General features: G+C 45.8%; 1 protein-coding gene across 1 annotated transcript in view; it reads left to right on the top strand.

Moving 5' to 3' along the window:
* The first annotated feature begins 374 nt into the window (after positions 1 to 374).
* The window catches only part of Lama1 (laminin subunit alpha 1), a 105,460-nt gene continuing 87,021 nt past the window's right edge, over positions 375 to 18,813 (top strand). The window contains exons 1-3 of the mRNA XM_035438860.1: positions 375 to 513; positions 3,874 to 4,044; positions 4,333 to 4,445. Coding sequence (XP_035294751.1) covers positions 375 to 513; positions 3,874 to 4,044; positions 4,333 to 4,445 — 423 coding nt within the window. The remainder of the gene's footprint in view (positions 514 to 3,873; positions 4,045 to 4,332; positions 4,446 to 18,813) is intronic.

The following is an 18,813-nucleotide window of genomic DNA, read 5'->3' on the forward strand; positions in this document are numbered from 1 at the left end:
TCACAATGACCACTGTCCCCAGTGTGAGCTCTGTCACAATGACCACTGTCCCCAGTTTGAGCTCTGTCACAATGGCCACTGTCCCCAGTGTGAGCGCTGTCACAATGGCCACTGTCCCCAGTGTGAGCGCTGTCACAATGGCCACTTTCCCCAGTGTGAGCGCTGTCACAATGGGTCACTGTCCCCAGTGTGAGCGCTGTCACAATGGCCACTGTCCCAAGTGTGAGCTCTGTCACAATGACCACTGTCCCCAGTGTGAGCACTGTCACAATGGCCACTGTCCCAGTTTGAGCTCTGTCACTGCCCACTGTCCCCAGTGTGAGCTCTGTCACACTGGCCACTGTCCCCAGTGTGAGTGCTGTGCTGTTGTCACAATGGCCACTGTCCCCAGTGTGAGCGCTGTGGTCATAATGGACACTGTCCCCAATGTGAGCACTGTCACACTGCCCACCGTCCCCAGTGTGAGCTCTGTGTTCACACTGCCCACTGTCCCCAATGTGAACTGTCACACTGGTCACTGTCACGTTCCAGACGTGCTGAGAGATGGGAGCTCTCTTTCTTGTCTGTTGGTTCTGCGGTGAAAGCACAGACACGCCAGGGTAAGTGAGAAATGAGGAGAAAGTGTTTGGCGGATGAAGATTAAATGTGCTTGAATACTTACCCAGAAACCACAAACTTTAACTGAGGAACTTGAATTCTTACTTGTCTTAGATTTTTCTGAGATTTGAATCAGTAACTTTGACTGTTTTGTTAAAGTTTTCTTTGGTTTCCAGAAAGAAAAGCGCTGGTGACACTAGAAGCCATTTGATCATTCAACCGTAGAAAACATTCCTGATATTTGTTTAATTCTAGGAAAAAAGTCATTGGAACCTGTTGGCCAGGTTCCTTTCAGCGGGAATTGCAGGTCCTTTTCTCTCCTGATCATCACATTGGTTTTTATTATATATTAGGTAAATGTGACATTGTGTGGCACTCAAAACCCTTTTCTCCCCACTTGCACACACACACACACTGACCTCAAAGGTCTGAAGTATTGGCTCTGAATTATTTGAAAAGAATCAGCAAAGAAAGTGGGGTTCCACATTTGAAGATACTTTAAGATGGAAAAATTACCATACAGAGAACGACTCAAAAGCTCCTAATAATGAATTATTAAACTAATTAGAAGTGTCTGGGACAAAGCTATGGTAATACATAACATCATTTTTTTTTTTTGTCTATAGGTTGGTGGCATTTTTTTAACCTAATCTTAGTCAGGGAACTTTCCAGTACAGTAACCTGGCCCTGAAGGACATTCTAGGAGGCCAGGTGTGCCCAGTCTGTGAAGAAAGGCGCAGCACATATGAGGAGGCATTTATTTCACGCTCTGTGGAGTTTGGTGTAACCGAGTCTCTAGGTGTCATTTAAATGCATAGGCAGGTGGACTATTCTCCAGTGGGACCTGTATGGTAGAAAAAGGTCTCAGTTACTTTTTCAATAACTGAAGGAAACAATGACCCAACAAAAGCATAGAGTCTAATATTTTATGTGTGTGGTTTGTACCTGCCGGAGCTTCAGCCTTCCATCAGCCTTGAATGTTTCTACGCAAAGCCAACCTCAGCTTCTCAGTAAGTTTGAGTGGATTTCCTGTCCCCTCCCTCTACATGCTCTAAACCCATGTGGTCGTCCTGGGTATCTCTGCAGGCTTGCAGGAGACTCAGCTGCCCAAGAGAACTTAAAGAACTTAGAAAGAAAGTGAGGGATGGAGGGAGGGAGGGAGGGAGGGAAGGAAGGAAGGAAGGAAGGAAGGAAGGAAGGAAGGAAGGAAGGAAAGAAGGGAGGGAGGGAAGAAAGGGAGGGAGGGAGGGAGGGAGGAAGGAAGGCTACTGTGTGACCAGACACAACAGGGAATGATAATTACTTATATAGTGGAAGCAAAGCACATGTGTGATGTGTCACTTTTGGCCACACACAGGCCTGAGCATGACCCTTCGGTTATAGTAGAACTGAGAGATAATTCTAATCTATTTGTGTGAAAAGTCTTTGAAATACTAAGTTTGTTGTTGTTTTTGTTTTGTTTTTCGAGATAGGGTTTCTCTGTGTTGCTTTGGAGCCTGTCCTGGAACTAGCTCCTGTAGATCAGTCTGGTCTTAAAGTCACAGAGATCCACCTGCCTCTGCCTCCTGAGTGCTGGGATTAAAGGTGTGTGCCACCACCACCGCTACCTAGCTAAGTCTTTTAAAAAATGTTTTTATTAATTCTTTGAGAATTTCATACAGTGTGTTTTGAACATATTCACCACCCTCTCAAGCTTCCCCCAACTGTGACAGTCCTACTCTCCCTACCAAGTCTAGTCTCTGTTGCCCAGCTAGTCCCAGGATTGAAGCCTGCTCAGGTGTGTGGTCAGCCTACCTATCAGGGCTCATCATTAAAACAACAACTGACTGTCCCCCTTTCAGGGTAGAGTAAGTTGCTGTTTACAACACAGAAGCTCTTTAAGAGAACCATTTTGTCTTATGATATAAAATCCTACGTATTTTCAATAAAACACCATTGAATATACTAGGTAGTACTCAAAGATCAAAGGAATTAAAGACAAGAATTCCTTCTATAGAATTAAAACAATTCTGTGTTATTAGAAAGTATGTGTGCTTGTGCATGTCTGGGAAGGGCTGAGGATGAGGTAGGCAAGTGCTCTGTCACTAAGCCATATCCCCACACATGACTGTGTTGTTTACAAAGAACATATCAAAATCCGGGGTCCTTGAAGATCAAAATCTAATGGGCCAGGATCCGCAGTAGACTAAGCTCCCCTCAGAACTGTTTACAAGGTTGTTCCTGCAGGTTGACTCCTCCACCTCACACACACTGTAACTTCTGTATCTTCATAGCATCTTTGCTGTTATTGCCCTGCTTTATCAAGATAAAGTTAAATATCAAAAGAAGCCTAAAGGTATCCTGCTCTCAGAGTTGTGCAAAAACTGCTACTGTTGACTTTGAACCTTCCTGAGCCCAGCTGCTTGGAGATAAGCATCAGATGAGACAAAGGGACTGGACAGAGCACAGATTATCTGTGTCTGGAGAATTGCACAGTTGGGATCCTTGTGTTCTAGAGTTTTATTCTCCCAAGAAAACAGGCCATCCTGAGGGAGAAAAGAAAGGAAAAAGGATTGTATGTAATTACAGGGAAGACCCTGAATTCCTGCCAGAGACAGGCAGTTGGCCGCCCTCTCTGAGGAAGGTGGGCAAGTTTCCTTGGGCAGTATGTGGATCTATAGCGTGTCTTTCAGGACATTTGTGTCACCATTTTATTAGGAAAATTGCAATCAGAAAACTAGAATTGTGCCCTGAGATCCTAGATTCTACAATTGCTGTTCACCCCTTCTTTGGTGAATATCTCTCCAAGTGCTCACCTCTGTGTCAATCCAGGCTATTTTCTGATGTGTTTCAAAATGAGTTGGAGGCAGAAGACCCCTCTCCTAAACATTGAAGTTACCCATTAATAATTGTTTTTGTTACTTCAGATAAAATATACCTATGGTAAGATGTCCAAATATTCATGTATTCATCCTGTCTTTTTTTTCCTCCCACAATCATATGTGCCTAAGAGTCCCAAACTTTGATAAAAATGTGGAACATGATTACTCCAGAAAATTCCTTCATGTCTTCCAGCTGGGATTGTGGGATGATACCACAATGTGGGATGATACCACAGGACTCACCGATGAGTCCTGTTTGTCTCAGAGTTCCACATCAGAAAGCCTTTGTGTACCCAGTCTCAATGGAAGGTTCCCTCATTCAGCACGTGGACTTACAACACTTCCTGGATTCTCTTGCAAAGTGGGTTGCACAGCTTGGCTTGACTGATTTGGCTTTTTGAACTTTGACTTTCAGGTTTGTTCCCTGCCATTCTCAACCTGGCCACCAATGCCCACATTAGCGCCAATGCAACCTGTGGTGAGATGGGGCCTGAGATGTTCTGCAAACTGGTGGAGCACGTGCCCGGCCGTCCTGTTCGACACTCCCAGTGCCGGGTCTGTGATGGTAACAGTACGAACCCTAGAGGCAAGTACAGTTCTTCCCTTCATAGAAAAGTTACTTTATGCAACTTATTTTTGTGGGCCCTGGGACAGAGCCCAGGGCTTCGCACTTGCTTAGTGTGTGCTCCCCGTCATCTCTGAGCTGCATTGCAGCCCCACCCGGGGAAATTTATACTCTCTGAAGTAACAAAGATGTCCACAAGCTGCTCGTCTTGGCCGTTAGCTGTGCCTTTGCACTGAGTTTAGCAGCTCAAGAATGATAGGTCCTCCAGACTTGAGAGCTACATGTGTTGTCCATGTTTTCTTTTAACAGAGCGCCACCCAATATCACACGCGATAGATGGCACCAATAACTGGTGGCAGAGCCCCAGTATTCAAAACGGGAGAGAGTATCACTGGGTCACCATCACCTTGGACTTACGGCAGGTAGGTGGGGCCAAGCCCGCTGGAGGGGGCTCTGTAGCCTCCGTGCTCTGCCTTGTTTCTGAACACACTTGTTTTCATGTCACTGTGTCTTCCGGCTGTGAGGCAGGTGACACACAGTACTCCATCGTACCACTTCCTGGCCCATTTGGTCCTGGCCCAAGCCTGGAGTGTGGCGGTAGATCTGACTGGGGGTGGGGGAGCTAGACGTGGAGTGGGAAGGGCCTATGAGTGGATGCGGGGCAGAAACTGAGGGGTTTACTGTGCAGGCAGGGGTGGCTAGACCAGACTAGAGAGAGCACTGATATGGGGCAGAGGCTAGATCTGACCGGTTGGTTGGGCAGGGTCAGGCAGATTGGCTTGACCCTGGAGAAGGTCGTGTAGGATCGGGCTGGGTGGAGAGGTGGGATGTGGTGTCTGCTGTTTGGCACGGGTAACTCCTGCCAATTTCTTCCATTGACTGGTGGCGTTTGAAAAGCTCCGCTGGTATGCTGTTATATCAACCATCTATAAATCCCGCGGGGACCCAAAGCATGTAGGAGTCTTGCTTTTAAGAGAAAGGACTGTGTCTTGATCTGGTGAAGCACAGAGTAAACCGAAGTTTATGTGGTGGTGTGCTCTCCTTAATTCCACTCTCTGTCGGGTGCCTAAGCCCCACTACTATCACTGATCATTTGGGGTGTTTTTAAATTGAAAATAAGTCATTCTGAAGGAGAATGCACATTTTCTTTGAATCTTGAATTTTATGACTATCAGAATTACTTCAGGTCCTACTTATGGTATCAAAGTGCATTTCCTGTGCTTACAGTGCTCAGCAGATCAGGGGCTTTCTGATCCGAGAAATACTGTACTCAGATCAGTACACATTAGAGAAGTGAAAACGCGAACCACCGTAAGATGCCATCTCACACCCACCAGGATAACTATTCTAAAAGAAATAGAAAGTCGCCAGTGTGGCCGAGGTGCAGAAGAGGAGGCACGCCATACACTCCTGGTTGGCGTGGAATGATGGGGCCATCAAGGAAAACGAGACAATGGTTCCCTAAGATTTCAAGTATAGAACCCTAATGTTCCCTCCAGGGACATAACCCAAAGAACAGAGAGGGAAGTCTCAACTGATCCAGGGACAAAGCGTGTAAACAACCCGGGTGTTCATCAGCTGATGGCTGGGTAGACAAATCGTGGTACACGTGTATTATTCAGGCTTGAAAGTAAATGAACAGTTGACATATACTGTAATTTGAGCGCATCTTGAAACCATCATGTGAGGCCGCACGCAAAGAAACAATGCTGTGCGATTTGGAGGTAGGAAGTGGACTGGTGGTTTCTGGCACCGGGAGAGGAAAAATGGGAGTTAGTATTTGATGGGAACGTCAAATGGTGACGAGGATGTTGTTTGGATGGGTGATGGCGACAGTTCAACAGCATGAACTAATGTCACCGACTCATACCACTTAAGTGGCTAAAAATGGTCATTTTAATGTCACCTATATTTTTATCGCAAGTGAACATTTAACACTATGAGAGGCAGGGTGCATTGTAGCAGCCCCGGTCCAGCCAGGAGAACAGAAACCATGTGCGTTGGGCAGGGAGAGGGACATAGTGTCAGGAATTGGTTAGACTATGTCGGAAAACTGGAAAAGGGGATGGAGGGTCTCTCAGACTGTGATGGTGACGGAGGAACCAAGGGAGGGGTGCAGTGTTTAGCAAGGGACAAACCCCCTCCTTGGCTTCATGGGAGAGTAGGAGGTTCCTCTGGAAAATACTGGAGAGTTGCAGCTGGAGTCAGGGGCACCTGTAGGGGTGAGGCTGACAGGAGAAGCCAGGAGTCAGGAGCCTCCCTCCTGGGTGGGGGTCCAGCCTCAGCCTTGAAGCCTCCTGAAGAGACAGCTGGTGGTTTGCAGAGCTCTGGTCTGAGTATCAAAAAGCAGAATGCAGGGGAGACTCTCAGTCCTTTAGCGGCTAGGTACATCTATCCCAGCAGGTGATCGCTTGCTGTGACACCAGCACAGAGAAGCAGCTACAGACTCCCTGACAGCATGCTGTTATGGTTGTCAATGCAAACTTTGGCATCCTCCTAGCCGAATCATGGACTGACTTCTCACACATCCTAGGACTTAGTGTCCTTGGATCTCAGCTGAGAGAATGGCTCCAGGGAACTTGGGAAGCTGTTCTGTTTAATATGGGTATATTAACTTGCTGTTGATTTCCGTTGGTGAGCTATAGTGGAGATGCGTAGAGACAGGCACCAAGGCAGTCTTTTCACAGAGTATGGTAGCATTGTGAGTGTGTAGTGTGTCCAACTAACTCCTCCCCTCCTGTATATCTCAGTTTGTTTCTTCCTCTGCCCTTTGTGTGTAGTGTGTGTGCATAGGCGTGCACATGTGTGTGACACCAGGGGTCAATGTCTAGTCTCTTTAAATGCTCTTCACCTCACCTTGTTGAGACAAAGTCACTCCCAGAGCCTGGTACCCTCCAATTGGCTAGGCTAGCTGGCCAGTGAGCTATGTGGTCCACCGTCTGTGCCTGCCTTGTACTGGTGTGCACCGCCACGCACGGCTCATTTGTGTGTGTGCTGCGGTTACAAACTCAGGTCCTCAAGCATGTGTGGCAGGAACTTTGTAGAAGGAACCATCTTTCCCATCACACCCCACCCCCATCATTCCCTTTCTCCTATCTTCAGATACCACCCCGGGGAAATGTTGAACAAGATCTTAATATAACCTAATTAGACTTAGCTAATAGGATTAACAAAAATGTAATTATGCAAATTTTTAGAAAACAAACTTGCAAGTCAACGATAATGTTTTTCAGACTTGTAAAATAGAATGGGTTTATTGTAAAACAGTCAGAAGGTTCAGGTTAGTATGAAGAGGGAGAGACATTCACCATCCTTTACTCTGGGAGAACCACTGATAATGCCAGCTTCACCTTTTTTTTTTCTTGTAGCTCTAGGCATTTAATAACCCTCCAAAGATGATAACATTTACTAGAACTTTCTGTGTCAGGCCTGTGCTGTGTAGTCCCCTGATTTGGGTAGTGTCACTGAATTCTCATGACCATGCTCCAATCTCTGACAGTACCCTGTGACAGATGACTAAACTGACAGTAGAGAATTGGGACAGTCTGGCCAGTCAAGAGCCTGGGCCATGGCATCATCGGATCCTCAGACCCCACCCTTCCTTCAGCTGGGAGTCTCTGATGTAAACACCCACACCCCAGCATTTCATTTTACATCCAGTCTTGAACATTTCCCAATATGACTGCAACTCACTAATAAAGCTTTTAAAAAGCTGTGTCCTGGTCTTCTGTAAGAGCTACCCATCTTTTAGCACAATAGTTCCCAGGCCTGTGGCTTGGGTCGTTCCTGTTACGGATAATAACTTGGGCTTCCAATTAAAAAGTTCAGTCTCACCCCCTGCCAAAGAAATAATGCAGTGAATAGAAACCATATTTTGAAGTTTAAACTGCAAGCTCCTGGTGAGTTTCAAGGATCACTTTAAAGAGGAATATTTACCGATAAACATATGGAGACTTATAGGTGTCAGCTGGAGACGGTCCCTCCTGTTTTTCCTCAGCTCTCTTCTTCTTTCTGTTGTTCTGACAGTCCTGCAATGCAGTGATGCTCTCCATTTTTGGAAGGAAAATGTCTGAACAGAGCAATCAGGTCACTGGCCTGTAGCTACACACTCCCCAAACCTGATCCGCAGTCACTGCCATCTTTCAAGTTATGACATTAAGGAAGGTGTGGCTTTCAAGGGTCCTTGTAGGTTTTTTTTTTGTCCTTTCTGACTTTGGGGTACTGGGGTTCTAGCCTCTCAGCTTCTTCTTTGGCCTTTAGCAGAGCCCGGTGGAGTCCACATCCCTGGAAATCTGCAGTTATCAACACTTCTTCCAATCTTTGGCAGGGCTGGTAGAACTGGGTGCTCTTTAACCCATAGTGTGGGACCCAGGAGAAAACAAATCAAATTGGTGTTTTGTCTTTTCTTTAAAAGAATTGTTAAAGCCTGCTCAGCTGTTTTCACCAGGAGGGTCAGATTTGTGAGTAAATAAAAAAAAAAAAAAAAGAATTCCTTTTAAGATAAAATCTATTTCGTGAGAAAGGAAATGTCCCCTATGGCACTGACCTGGGCGCTGCCTTCTGGAGCTGCTTTATTTCTTGTGTAGGTTTAATTAGGAAGTGGCAGTTGGTTGTGGGAACCGGATCACAGAGGACTCTTTGTTGTGTGCGAGCCCCGAGACAAGAGTTGCAAAGGCTTGCGGGGAGCCGTAGAGAGAGCCTCATTAGTTTAGATGTCCATTGTGTTTTGTTGCCACAAATCCCTGATAAACTGACAAGAATTGGGTGGTGGACACTGCTGATGTTGACATACACACACACACACACACACACACACACACACACTTACACATACACACATACACACATACACACACACATACACACACATACACACACATACACTCACACACACACCACACACACACATAGACTCACATACACACACACATACACACATATACAATACACATACACACACAAATACACACACACATGCACACGTACACACATACACACACACACACATAGACTCACACACACATACACACACACACTCACACACATAGACTCACATACACACACACACACTCACACACACATACACATACACACATACACACACATACACATACACACATACACACACACACATACACTCACACACACACATATACACACACACACATACACACACACATACACTCACACACACACATACACATACACACATACACACACACACATATATACTCACACGTACACCCCCCCACACACACACACACCATTTGCTAAGCACATTGACAAGGTCTGTAAGAAAACTGACAAACTGCATTCCTAAGACACCTGGAAGATTCGTAGACCTTACGTGTAAATTGTGCCCTTATAATAAACGGGTCTTGGCTTGATGCATTTTTTTTTAAAAAAAGTTCTGCATTAAAAAAAAAAGAAAAAAAAGTTCTGCAGCCAGGCAGCTCCCCTTCTGGAAGCTGTGTCACAGAAGCTCCTGATACCACACAGGCTGCTATTAGGTCAGTGTGATGCTTCCTCAAAGCTCACACTGACCTCCCCCATTTCAAACAAAGTTTTTCCTGCATTTGTTTGGCAAAACAAATAGAAGAAGCCCATTGCTCTTTATGGTGGATTAGAAGTCACCCACGCTGTCCCTGCTGCTCACACAGGGTTATTCTCTGCTGGTCTCCACAATGTGTGTTAGCCACGTCTACTGTCTCATCTTATTTGCCATCCACAGTTGCCCAACGGTGTGTAAGAAATCAGTGTCGGCAGCTGTTGTGTGCCGGCCAGGCATGGCCACCCTGATGCTTGGGGGCAGGGTTTACCAAATACACCTGTTCTTCTTGGGTTCTAAGCCGCCTTGGACATCTTGTCTGTCCCAGAATCAGCTTTTCTGTCTGGGCCCTGAGTGGGATTCTGGAAGTGAATGAGGATGATTTGGCAAGATTCTTTCGCAGTATGGGAAACATTTACAACTTTTTGGCATCAAAATAAAGCTGCTTGTGAGTTTGTGGACAGAAAGGGAAGTCCACCAAACTTAAATCATTATTTTTCCCTGTTACAGTAGGGCTAAGCAAAAAGATAAATTGTAATTTCTGAAGAACACTATGGTACATCCTTTACAGTTTGGAATCCATTCTAGCCCCTTCCCCCCCACTTTTGATACAGGGTCTCACTGTGTAGCTCTCCTGAGTAGGCTGGCACTTGCGACATGGACCAGGCTGGCCTTAACCTCATAGAGATCTGCTGGTCTCTGTCTCCCTAATGCTGGGATTTAAAGTCTGTATTAATAAACCCAGCTTCCAGGTGAGTTTTATACTTCCAGTGCATCAGATTATTTCTTTACACAGAAATACGTCATTCTGATGTAGAAGTAATATATGATGGTAACAGGAACTTTAAACAATATAACAAATTATAAATGAGAGCTTTGGGAGGCCTAGGGAGATGGCTCAGCAGTCCCCCAGAAACCCATGTAAACTCCAGGTGGGCGGGGCAGCCTGCCTCTAATTCCAACTTAGGAAAGCAGAGGAGAGGGATCCCCAGAGCAAGCTGGCTAACAAGACTAGCACATCAGTGAGCTCTGGGTTTGACTCAGAGACTTCGTTCTGATGAACAAGGTGGATGAGTGGTGGATGAGTCCTGACTTCAACTCTGGGACCCCACATCACAGGACGTATGTACATAAACACGCATCCACGCATGTGCAAAAATATGCCCATGCACACACACATCCCACAAGCATGAAAGGTGATGAAAGGATTCCTTTTCTAATCACCTGCAATTTTAACAGCCACAGTGTATCTTTTGCCCCTCTTCGTCTTTGCACCTACTGTTCCTACGTAATAATTAAACATATCACTTGAGTTTTTATTCAGTGGGTTCTGGAGTCACAGGATTTGTTGATCCGTAAGACAATTACCATATCCACATATCCATGCAAAACTCCCAGCATAGAAAAAGCAAGTTCATAATCTGTACTAACCATTATAGCAACGTCTCTTCTGTCATCAGCTTGGAGACGCCCCGGTCCCTCCTGAGGCTCGTGCTCTAGTGTAGGAAGTAGGTGGTCAGCGGGTTGGCTTCTGCGCTGTGGTGCTGCCGATGGGTAGAGAACAGGCAAATAGGGGCTTCAGGGAGGCATCTCACAGAAGGACTCACTGAAGGAAGGGGTTCTGGGGGAGGGCTGCAGGGGACGGAGGCATGGGAAAGGCTTGCGGCGGAGAGAGTGAACCATGTGTGGAGTTGAGATAACACCTTTGGTCCTAAATGTTTTCTCTCACTTTTCTGTGTATACAGCTATGCAAGCTGTCCCTGTTCTCCATGGGATACTGATTTCAGGACTGAGCTATCTTCAGGTATCAGGATACCAACATGCAACCCCAGTCCTTTACGTGCTAAGGCCTAGAACATGTGTATAAATCACATCCTCGTGTATACTTGGAATCACCACTAGCTGACATGTAATACCTCACTCATCAGTGTGAACGCTATGTGAGCATTTGCTATACTCTTTGTTTGGGGACCCCAGATAAGGGAAAACCTGCATGCGGTCAGTGTAGATGCCGCCATCAAAGCCTGACAATAACCCATGAGATACTGATATGTGATGCCCAGCAGAATGACATGGCAGGGGTCCCAGCAATTAGCATGTGTTATCAGCATTGATGTGGACTCACCAGAGCTCTGTACTCAGGGGAGGAGGGCACACTGTCACCTGCAGACAGTGACTCCCACAGATCTGGGGTGTACAGTTGGATGGATTTACGCCATGCACTAATCAACTATTCTTGTTACCCCAGACAGTTCCCCATGCCCTTCCAGGCTGTTGCCTGCCATTTTGTCGTCTCTCCCTCCAGAGAAACCTCTGCTCAGACTTTCTCCCCTCGAGGAGTCCATATGATGATATATAACTTCCTAACGAGGGGCTCACACCCACATCTGGCTTCTTTCTCTGGGAGGCCTGTCGTGGCTCTCACCTTCTCTTTCTGAGCAGTGTCTCACTTTATGAGCACACTGACGTTTGTTTATCCATTCCTTGGCAGGGTGGTTTTCAGCTTTTGTCCATTGTATGAGAGCTTCTTGTAAAAGTCTTTTCTGGGGTGTGTGTTTTTGTTTTTACAAGGAATGGAATTGACCAAAGATATGAGTATGTTTAGGTCTAGAACAAATGAATAAATCATAGCTCAGAGAGTGGCTGCAGCCCAGAGCCCACAGAATTATAACTCCGGGTGCCTTCCAGCCCATTGTCCATGACTTAAAGGCCGTCTGTCACATACACAATCACTGTTGGCTGTGCCAAAGCCAGACAGCATTGGTTCTGTCTTTTGGGCCATCAGCTAAATTCCTGTAATGGTGTTTAAAGACTGAACAACACTATATTACACAGCTACATGATGCTTTATTTAATGTGTTACTACAGTCGAACATTTACTCTGAATCATACCTTAGTATTTCTGTGTCTGTGTGCTGATGGTGTTTCTCACTGTGGGTTCTTCAGTACCAAGCACTGGAACTCACAAACCTGCACGTGCTAGGCCAGGCCTCTCCCTCTAAGCTACATTCCAGCCCTCGACTGCAATCTTCATCAGTTTGGTTTATTCTTCAAAAATATTATCCGATCTATACGTCCATGGTGACTGCGAGTCTCACAACTCCTTTCAATCCTGATTGAAAGGCCCCTGCCTGCCTGCCCACTCCTCTTCTATTCCTCCCTGCTCCCCCTTTCTTTCCTTTTGAATATCAGGGGATTAACTAATTACTAACACACTTTTATCTTGTCATTGTGCTGGACATATATCTAGGAGCACTGGGCTGAAGACAGGGTTTGGTCTTTTTAATTATCTCCTCATGCGTTAATTATGTTTTGATCATTAATCTCCATCAGGGCTGTCAGATGGTCCTGTAACCTGGCAGTGAGGTTCTGCAGTGTTTTGAGTATCAGTGCCTGGATTTCCAACTCTCTCACAATAGGGAAGACATGATTGGCTGTGTCATCATTTTGAGGCATTATCAGATGAGAACTACAGCACTGGGCAGAGGAAGTGATGGGATGTCAGAGGCCTGATAGCCTCGCTGTGCCTGTGGTTACATGCTTTCTCATCCCTGCCTAAGCTGAGGCTTGTAGCACAAAAACCACATTCATTGTATGCAGCTGGCTGTGGGAAATCCTTCTCTGGATTTATTACCTTACGGCTATATCATGGAAAGTATTAAATTGAGTTTTATAATTCCTTAGATTGAAGGAAATTTAAAGAACTCTAATCACTGGTAATGTACTACCTTTTGGTAGATGGAGTGACCAAGGTCATTCAACTGTAAGCCTTAGTTCTGAAGAAATGGTGACAATAGGGACAGACTCACTAGTGACTGGGAAGGCTGTTAATGGGAGTGCATTTCGTAGTGCTAGGGTCCCTTTGAAATCTATACACATATAATGTCACGCAGCGATAATTCTGTTTGTCCAGGGATGGTACTCATACGTGAAAGTGTTCCCAAAGAACTATAATGGACCTGAACTCCCACCCAGTGCCCCGTATTCCTTATTGTATCTTTCCTTTCTATGCCTGGTTATGTTTAGATTCATAAATACATCATGTCACAGTTCCCTACACCATTCAGTACAGGAACAGGTTGACAGATGTAAAACCCAGCGCAATTGGCTAAACCATAGGGATGAGTTGTAGTAGGCAACCCTGCAGGTGTCTGTCAGCACACTCTGGTGTTCACAAAATCCCCTAGTGACACAGAATGTGTCCCCACTGCACATGGCTGTACTTAGAGGAAGGTGCCTCACTCTGGCCTCCATTTCAGCCTTGCTAAGGTATGGAAATGAAGCCTGGGAAACCCTGAGGTCAAGTTTCAGAACTGCAAATCATTAGCTGGATGGCACAGCTGTACAAACCAAGACGCCCTGGGAAGGCTGTGGAGGCTGTGAGATCACTTTCCAGCTTCAAGTACCGACGGCAGTTGCTACGCCTTCTTAGGGTTCATAATTACTAAGCATCTCATAATAGTTTCACTCATTAATGAATAGACTCTTAAGGTTTTAGTTATATAGAAAAATTGACAGAGGTATAAAGAATTTCCATAGATCCTCAGTACCATAGTTCTTGGGTCACATTTGTGCTTTTTCATAACTGACCTTTTAAAAGTAACTATAAAGCAACTGACTTAGTGTGTTTTCAACAGCCCTAATGCTCCTCCCCTACAGTATTGAGGCAACCAGAGTTGTCTGTCCTTGGATTTAACTTTCTCTGTTTTCTCCACTCTTCATTATCGCAGGATCAGAGATAGACACCTTTGTTCTTCCTCTGATGGGAATATAGAAAAGCAGCTCCAGGGACCATGCAGAAGGGCTCCATTGAAACATAGGCTTTCAGGGTCATCATGGCTCTGTTCTAGTCTTTGATGGGTTTCCAGGATGCTTAGCTGTTGCTCAGGATACAGCACCCAGAGTAAGCATTCTGCTGACCCATGGGGCTTTCTACACAGCCCATCTGTGGGACTACTGGAAACCCCTAGCAGCTGTGGGCCCCGGGGTTTTGATCTGGGTGAGGGTCTTCCCTTGCCAGAGCTTAGTAAGAACCTGATGGAAACAGTGTCACAGAAAGGACACTATTCAAGCATAGTTCTCCCGACACCAGCTCGCTGGGTTGTTGGCTTCTCTAGACTTGGCCCCTGCACGGTTCTCAGCCTTCAGTGGACTACTGTGTGTTTATTCTTCCATCTCCCAGTGTTTTCATTCTTTTTTTTTTAACTTTGTTCGTGTAAATTATACAAAGTGTAAACATTTAAAGTGTAGAGTTCAGAGGCATTTAGTGTATGGAGTTTGTTCAGTACAGCTACTCCCCTACCCCAGATCTTTTTAATCTTCCTGATTTATCAAACACCAACTCTACTTTTCTCTCCAAGTCTTGGGCATGGCAACAACTATTCTCTTTTTTTTTCTTCAAAAAGTATTTTGTTTTTATGTGTGAGCATGTGTGTGTGGGTCTGGATGCCCGTGGAGATCAGAGTATGGGGTTTCCCTGGAGCTGGTGTCGCAGGTGATGCCAGCCATCTGATGTATGTGCTGGGAACTCAGCTCAGGTCCTGTACGAGAGCATCTCGCCACCATCTCTCCAGCCCTCAGCAGCTTCTGCTATGAACCTGGCAACTCCAGGCATCCTATAAGAAGACAAATACTATTTTTGTAATTTTTGTGCCTGGGTTATTTCTCTTAGTGTAATGACCTCTACCCATGTTGCAGACTGTATCAAAATTTTATTCCTTTTAAAGACCAGATAGCTTTCTATTGTGTGTATTTCCCAAATTTTGCGGAATCAGTCATCCAGGGATGAGTATTTCAGTTGTTTCCAATCTTTGGCTGTTATGGATAATGCTGCTATAAACACTGGTGAATAAATAACTTTCCATGTGCATCCACTCTCTTCCAGGCACATAACATTGCTGGAAACGCTGAACCATATAGTAATCCTGTTGTTTGATTTTTTTAAATGAACGTATACTAGTTTTCACAGTGGCTCACTGTTTTATATTCCCACCATTCTGTTTTTTAAATAACCAAAATACTTCCCACATATCCTTCATATCTATATGTTGCTTTGGGTGAGATGTGAATGCACTGATTTGGCAGCTCAGTGTCCGGCAGCTTTCAGATGCTCAGTGGAGTGAGATGTCTGGAGAGCGAGCAGGAGAGTCTTCACACCTAGGAATGGAACGAGGAATTCATATCCAGGGCAAATCTCACTTACACCAAAAGGAACCCTCTGATCGCTCCAGTGCCCAAACAGTTAATGATTCAGTCAGTGAGCAAAGGGAAGAAAACCCACCATATCGTCTTAGCAGTAGTCAATGTGTAACTCTCGGGGCAGTGTTTCATGGAGTTGGTTCAGTAGAGAGTTTCCCAGCTCTTCCAGGTGGAGCCCTCAGTTGGGCTTGTGAGGCGTAATGAGGGGGGCCCTTTGCTGTCTCTGCTTTCATGGTGGTGTTTTCTTTTGAGGAGAGGTGTGGAGGAATAGGAGGCCCTAAGCCTTTCATTGCTGCTGTGTCTGCTGGGCCAGCGCCAAGTCTATGTGCAGGCTAGAGGATGTGTGGGAAGCTTGAGTCTTCCATCCGGATTCTCTGCACTGAGAGCAGAGTGGAGCAAACCTCCTTCTCTTACGAGAGAGAGGGGCAGTCTGGAGTTCGGAAAACCTCCGCTGCCCTCTGGTTTTGCTTTTGCATTCACATTTTGACGTTTCAGGAAACTCTTAGTGATCTCTTGCTTGTATCTCTGCCCCGTTCTTTTGATCTTTTCAAAGTCATCATCACCCTCTCTTATGAATCCAAAGTGTCAGAATCCAAATCCACGATCAACATTGGCCCTGTCCTGCCCTGGTCTATGATTCTTGGTGGTCTAAGAAAACTACCATAGGATACCAAGACCTACCTATGAGAGGTACACATCATCTTTCGAGTCTCCCTCTGGCTGTCTACAGCCAGGCCACCTAGCATTTTTGCAATGTTTATATTCCAGGCTGTGGCCCTGTGAGCTCTTTCTCTCTGTTGATTTGCCTCTTTGCCCTGTTACCTTGAGACCTGTTTTCTCTTTCACACTAACTTTTGGAAATTCTCTGTCCACCTCTACAAACCAGATCAAACTCTCCTGCTGCATCCAAATACCCTCCCAGCCCCTGTCTTTCTCCTGTTGACTCAGGCAGCCTCATCCACAGGCAGCAAGCCCTCTCTGCCCTGCTGCATTGGTAGTACCAGCTTCTGCCCTGTAACATAGCAGATACCCAGCCAGTGATTTTCAAATGAGACTTAAACATAAAGTTGTTCTGATGGCCCTGTTCTCCATGTCATGTGTGTCATTTTAGGGTATGTCACTGCCCAGGTCTCCCCCTTCTTTCTCTTCTGGGGAAGAGACAACGCACTGGGTCTCAACCACAGGCCAATGCTTCAGAGGCACCCGTGTCACTCAACTGTGCACTAGGAAGAAATGTCACTTCTTGGAAAGCATCCTGCTAAGACATGGTCTCCAACATTGCTTCTCCTCTCCTCGAAACATTGAAGGGGATATTATATATTGTCTCCTCTGTTTTGACAAGAGAAAATTGGAACTTGGTTGCTGAGCAAAAACCTAGTCTAATTTCAAAGGTGAAGTCTCCAAGAGGTGGAACCTGGGCAGGTCTGGCGGGGGGATGGAAGTGCTGCTTCTGTATGGATGGGTCCTAGTCTGGCCTGTCGCTGTATGTCAGATCCATGCTCCAATCATAGCTCCCACCCCACCTTAGGGAGCTTTCAAAAACAGGAGAAAAGGAAAAAGCCCAACAAAGAACACCTGGGGACAAGACGGTTACATAACACAGTGGAACTGCACCATATATATGGAGACATACATTGACACTGGGGATAGGGAACACCTACTTGCCAGCTTTATCTTCTCTGGTAAAGTGGTTCAACATTTCTGTTTTGAAATAACAAACCCTGTTAGTGACTGTCTGGTGGGATGGCGGTACCAGGCAGATGAGCAGCTGCCTGTCGGGGTCATTGAAAACAGCTTTACCCGATGACGGGAAACAGGTCTACCAGCAACAGACATCTTTCAAATTCCTTTTCCATCTTCAGATCACAGATTAAGGCTGACTCTGGCTGGGCTCCTCTCTCTGAGTCCTCTTTCTGGCCATGGTCTTGCATGGTTACATATTTCAGCATGGGTCAAAAGTAATGTTCCTGGATGCCCTGAGATGCTCCTAAGGGTAGTAGAAACCTGATGGTTTAAATCCACCGCCACAGGCAGCCAGTCGTGTGGGTCTCCCCCATCCCCCAAAAAGAAAAGGCAGGCAGAAAATGGGGGTGGGAGCCACTGGACTTTGACCTGTTTACTTCACCAGTTAACGTCAGTGCAAAGGTGAAAGGAAAAAGAAACCCAAAATTCTCTCCTCGTTCTTGAGGCTACCTTTCTGTTCTTCGTGGTATAGGCTGGTCTTTGGTGAGAGGGTTATAGTGAAGCAGCCAACCCCTGCTTTACAGTAACCACTCCTGAGGGATTTATCTGGAACCAGCTTTGCAACCCTGGCTCCCAAGCCAGAGTCTGAGCTCCCCAACTTGCTATGTCCTTGCTTTGAGGCTTCTTCTTATTGCTTTGCCAGGTCCTTGAGTGAGGGACGAGTCCACTGTTAAGCATCTTCGTCTTCATTCTAGAGTTAGAAACATGAATCCAAAAGGTGCTTGGAAATTTCCTTATCTGATGATAGTTTCGTAAGCAGCAAAGCTTACAAAGCACTGTTTATCAAACACTCTTAATTAACCCAGATGCCTTTTGTCTATGACAAGTTTGTTTCCCCTGAGAATGCCAGACATACAGTGTTCCCCGTTTAGGCTCTGTCCGAGAGGCAGGTAGATTCCATGTGGATTTCCCAGAGAGACTTACTCCTGTCCTCAGCCCCTCGTGGATTCTGTGAGAATATAATAATAGCACAGAGAACTGCGGTGGAGAATGATCTCTGACCTTGCAAAATGAGGTTTATCCATGCTCTCAGATGTTTGCTCTATTTAAGTTGAGATTGAGTCTCACACCAACATTCCCGTCTGGATTCTTCCAGAGAAAGGCGGTGTTTGATGTGTGCCGACAATATTTATGTGACATTGTTTATGCGAACTCCAGTGATCATTAACGAAGGCCAGTGAGTGGAAAGCTGTCCTCAAGTGGATTTGAAAATGGCTGGATCAGCTGCAGTTTCGGCAGGACAGCAACGACACAGACACCGATGAGAACGCTTTCGTCAACAGTTTGTGTTCAGCCAGCCT

The sequence above is a fragment of the Cricetulus griseus genome, chromosome 2 (genome assembly GCF_003668045.3).
Source record: "Cricetulus griseus strain 17A/GY chromosome 2, alternate assembly CriGri-PICRH-1.0, whole genome shotgun sequence".
In the NCBI taxonomy this organism is placed as follows: domain Eukaryota; kingdom Metazoa; phylum Chordata; class Mammalia; order Rodentia; family Cricetidae; genus Cricetulus; species Cricetulus griseus.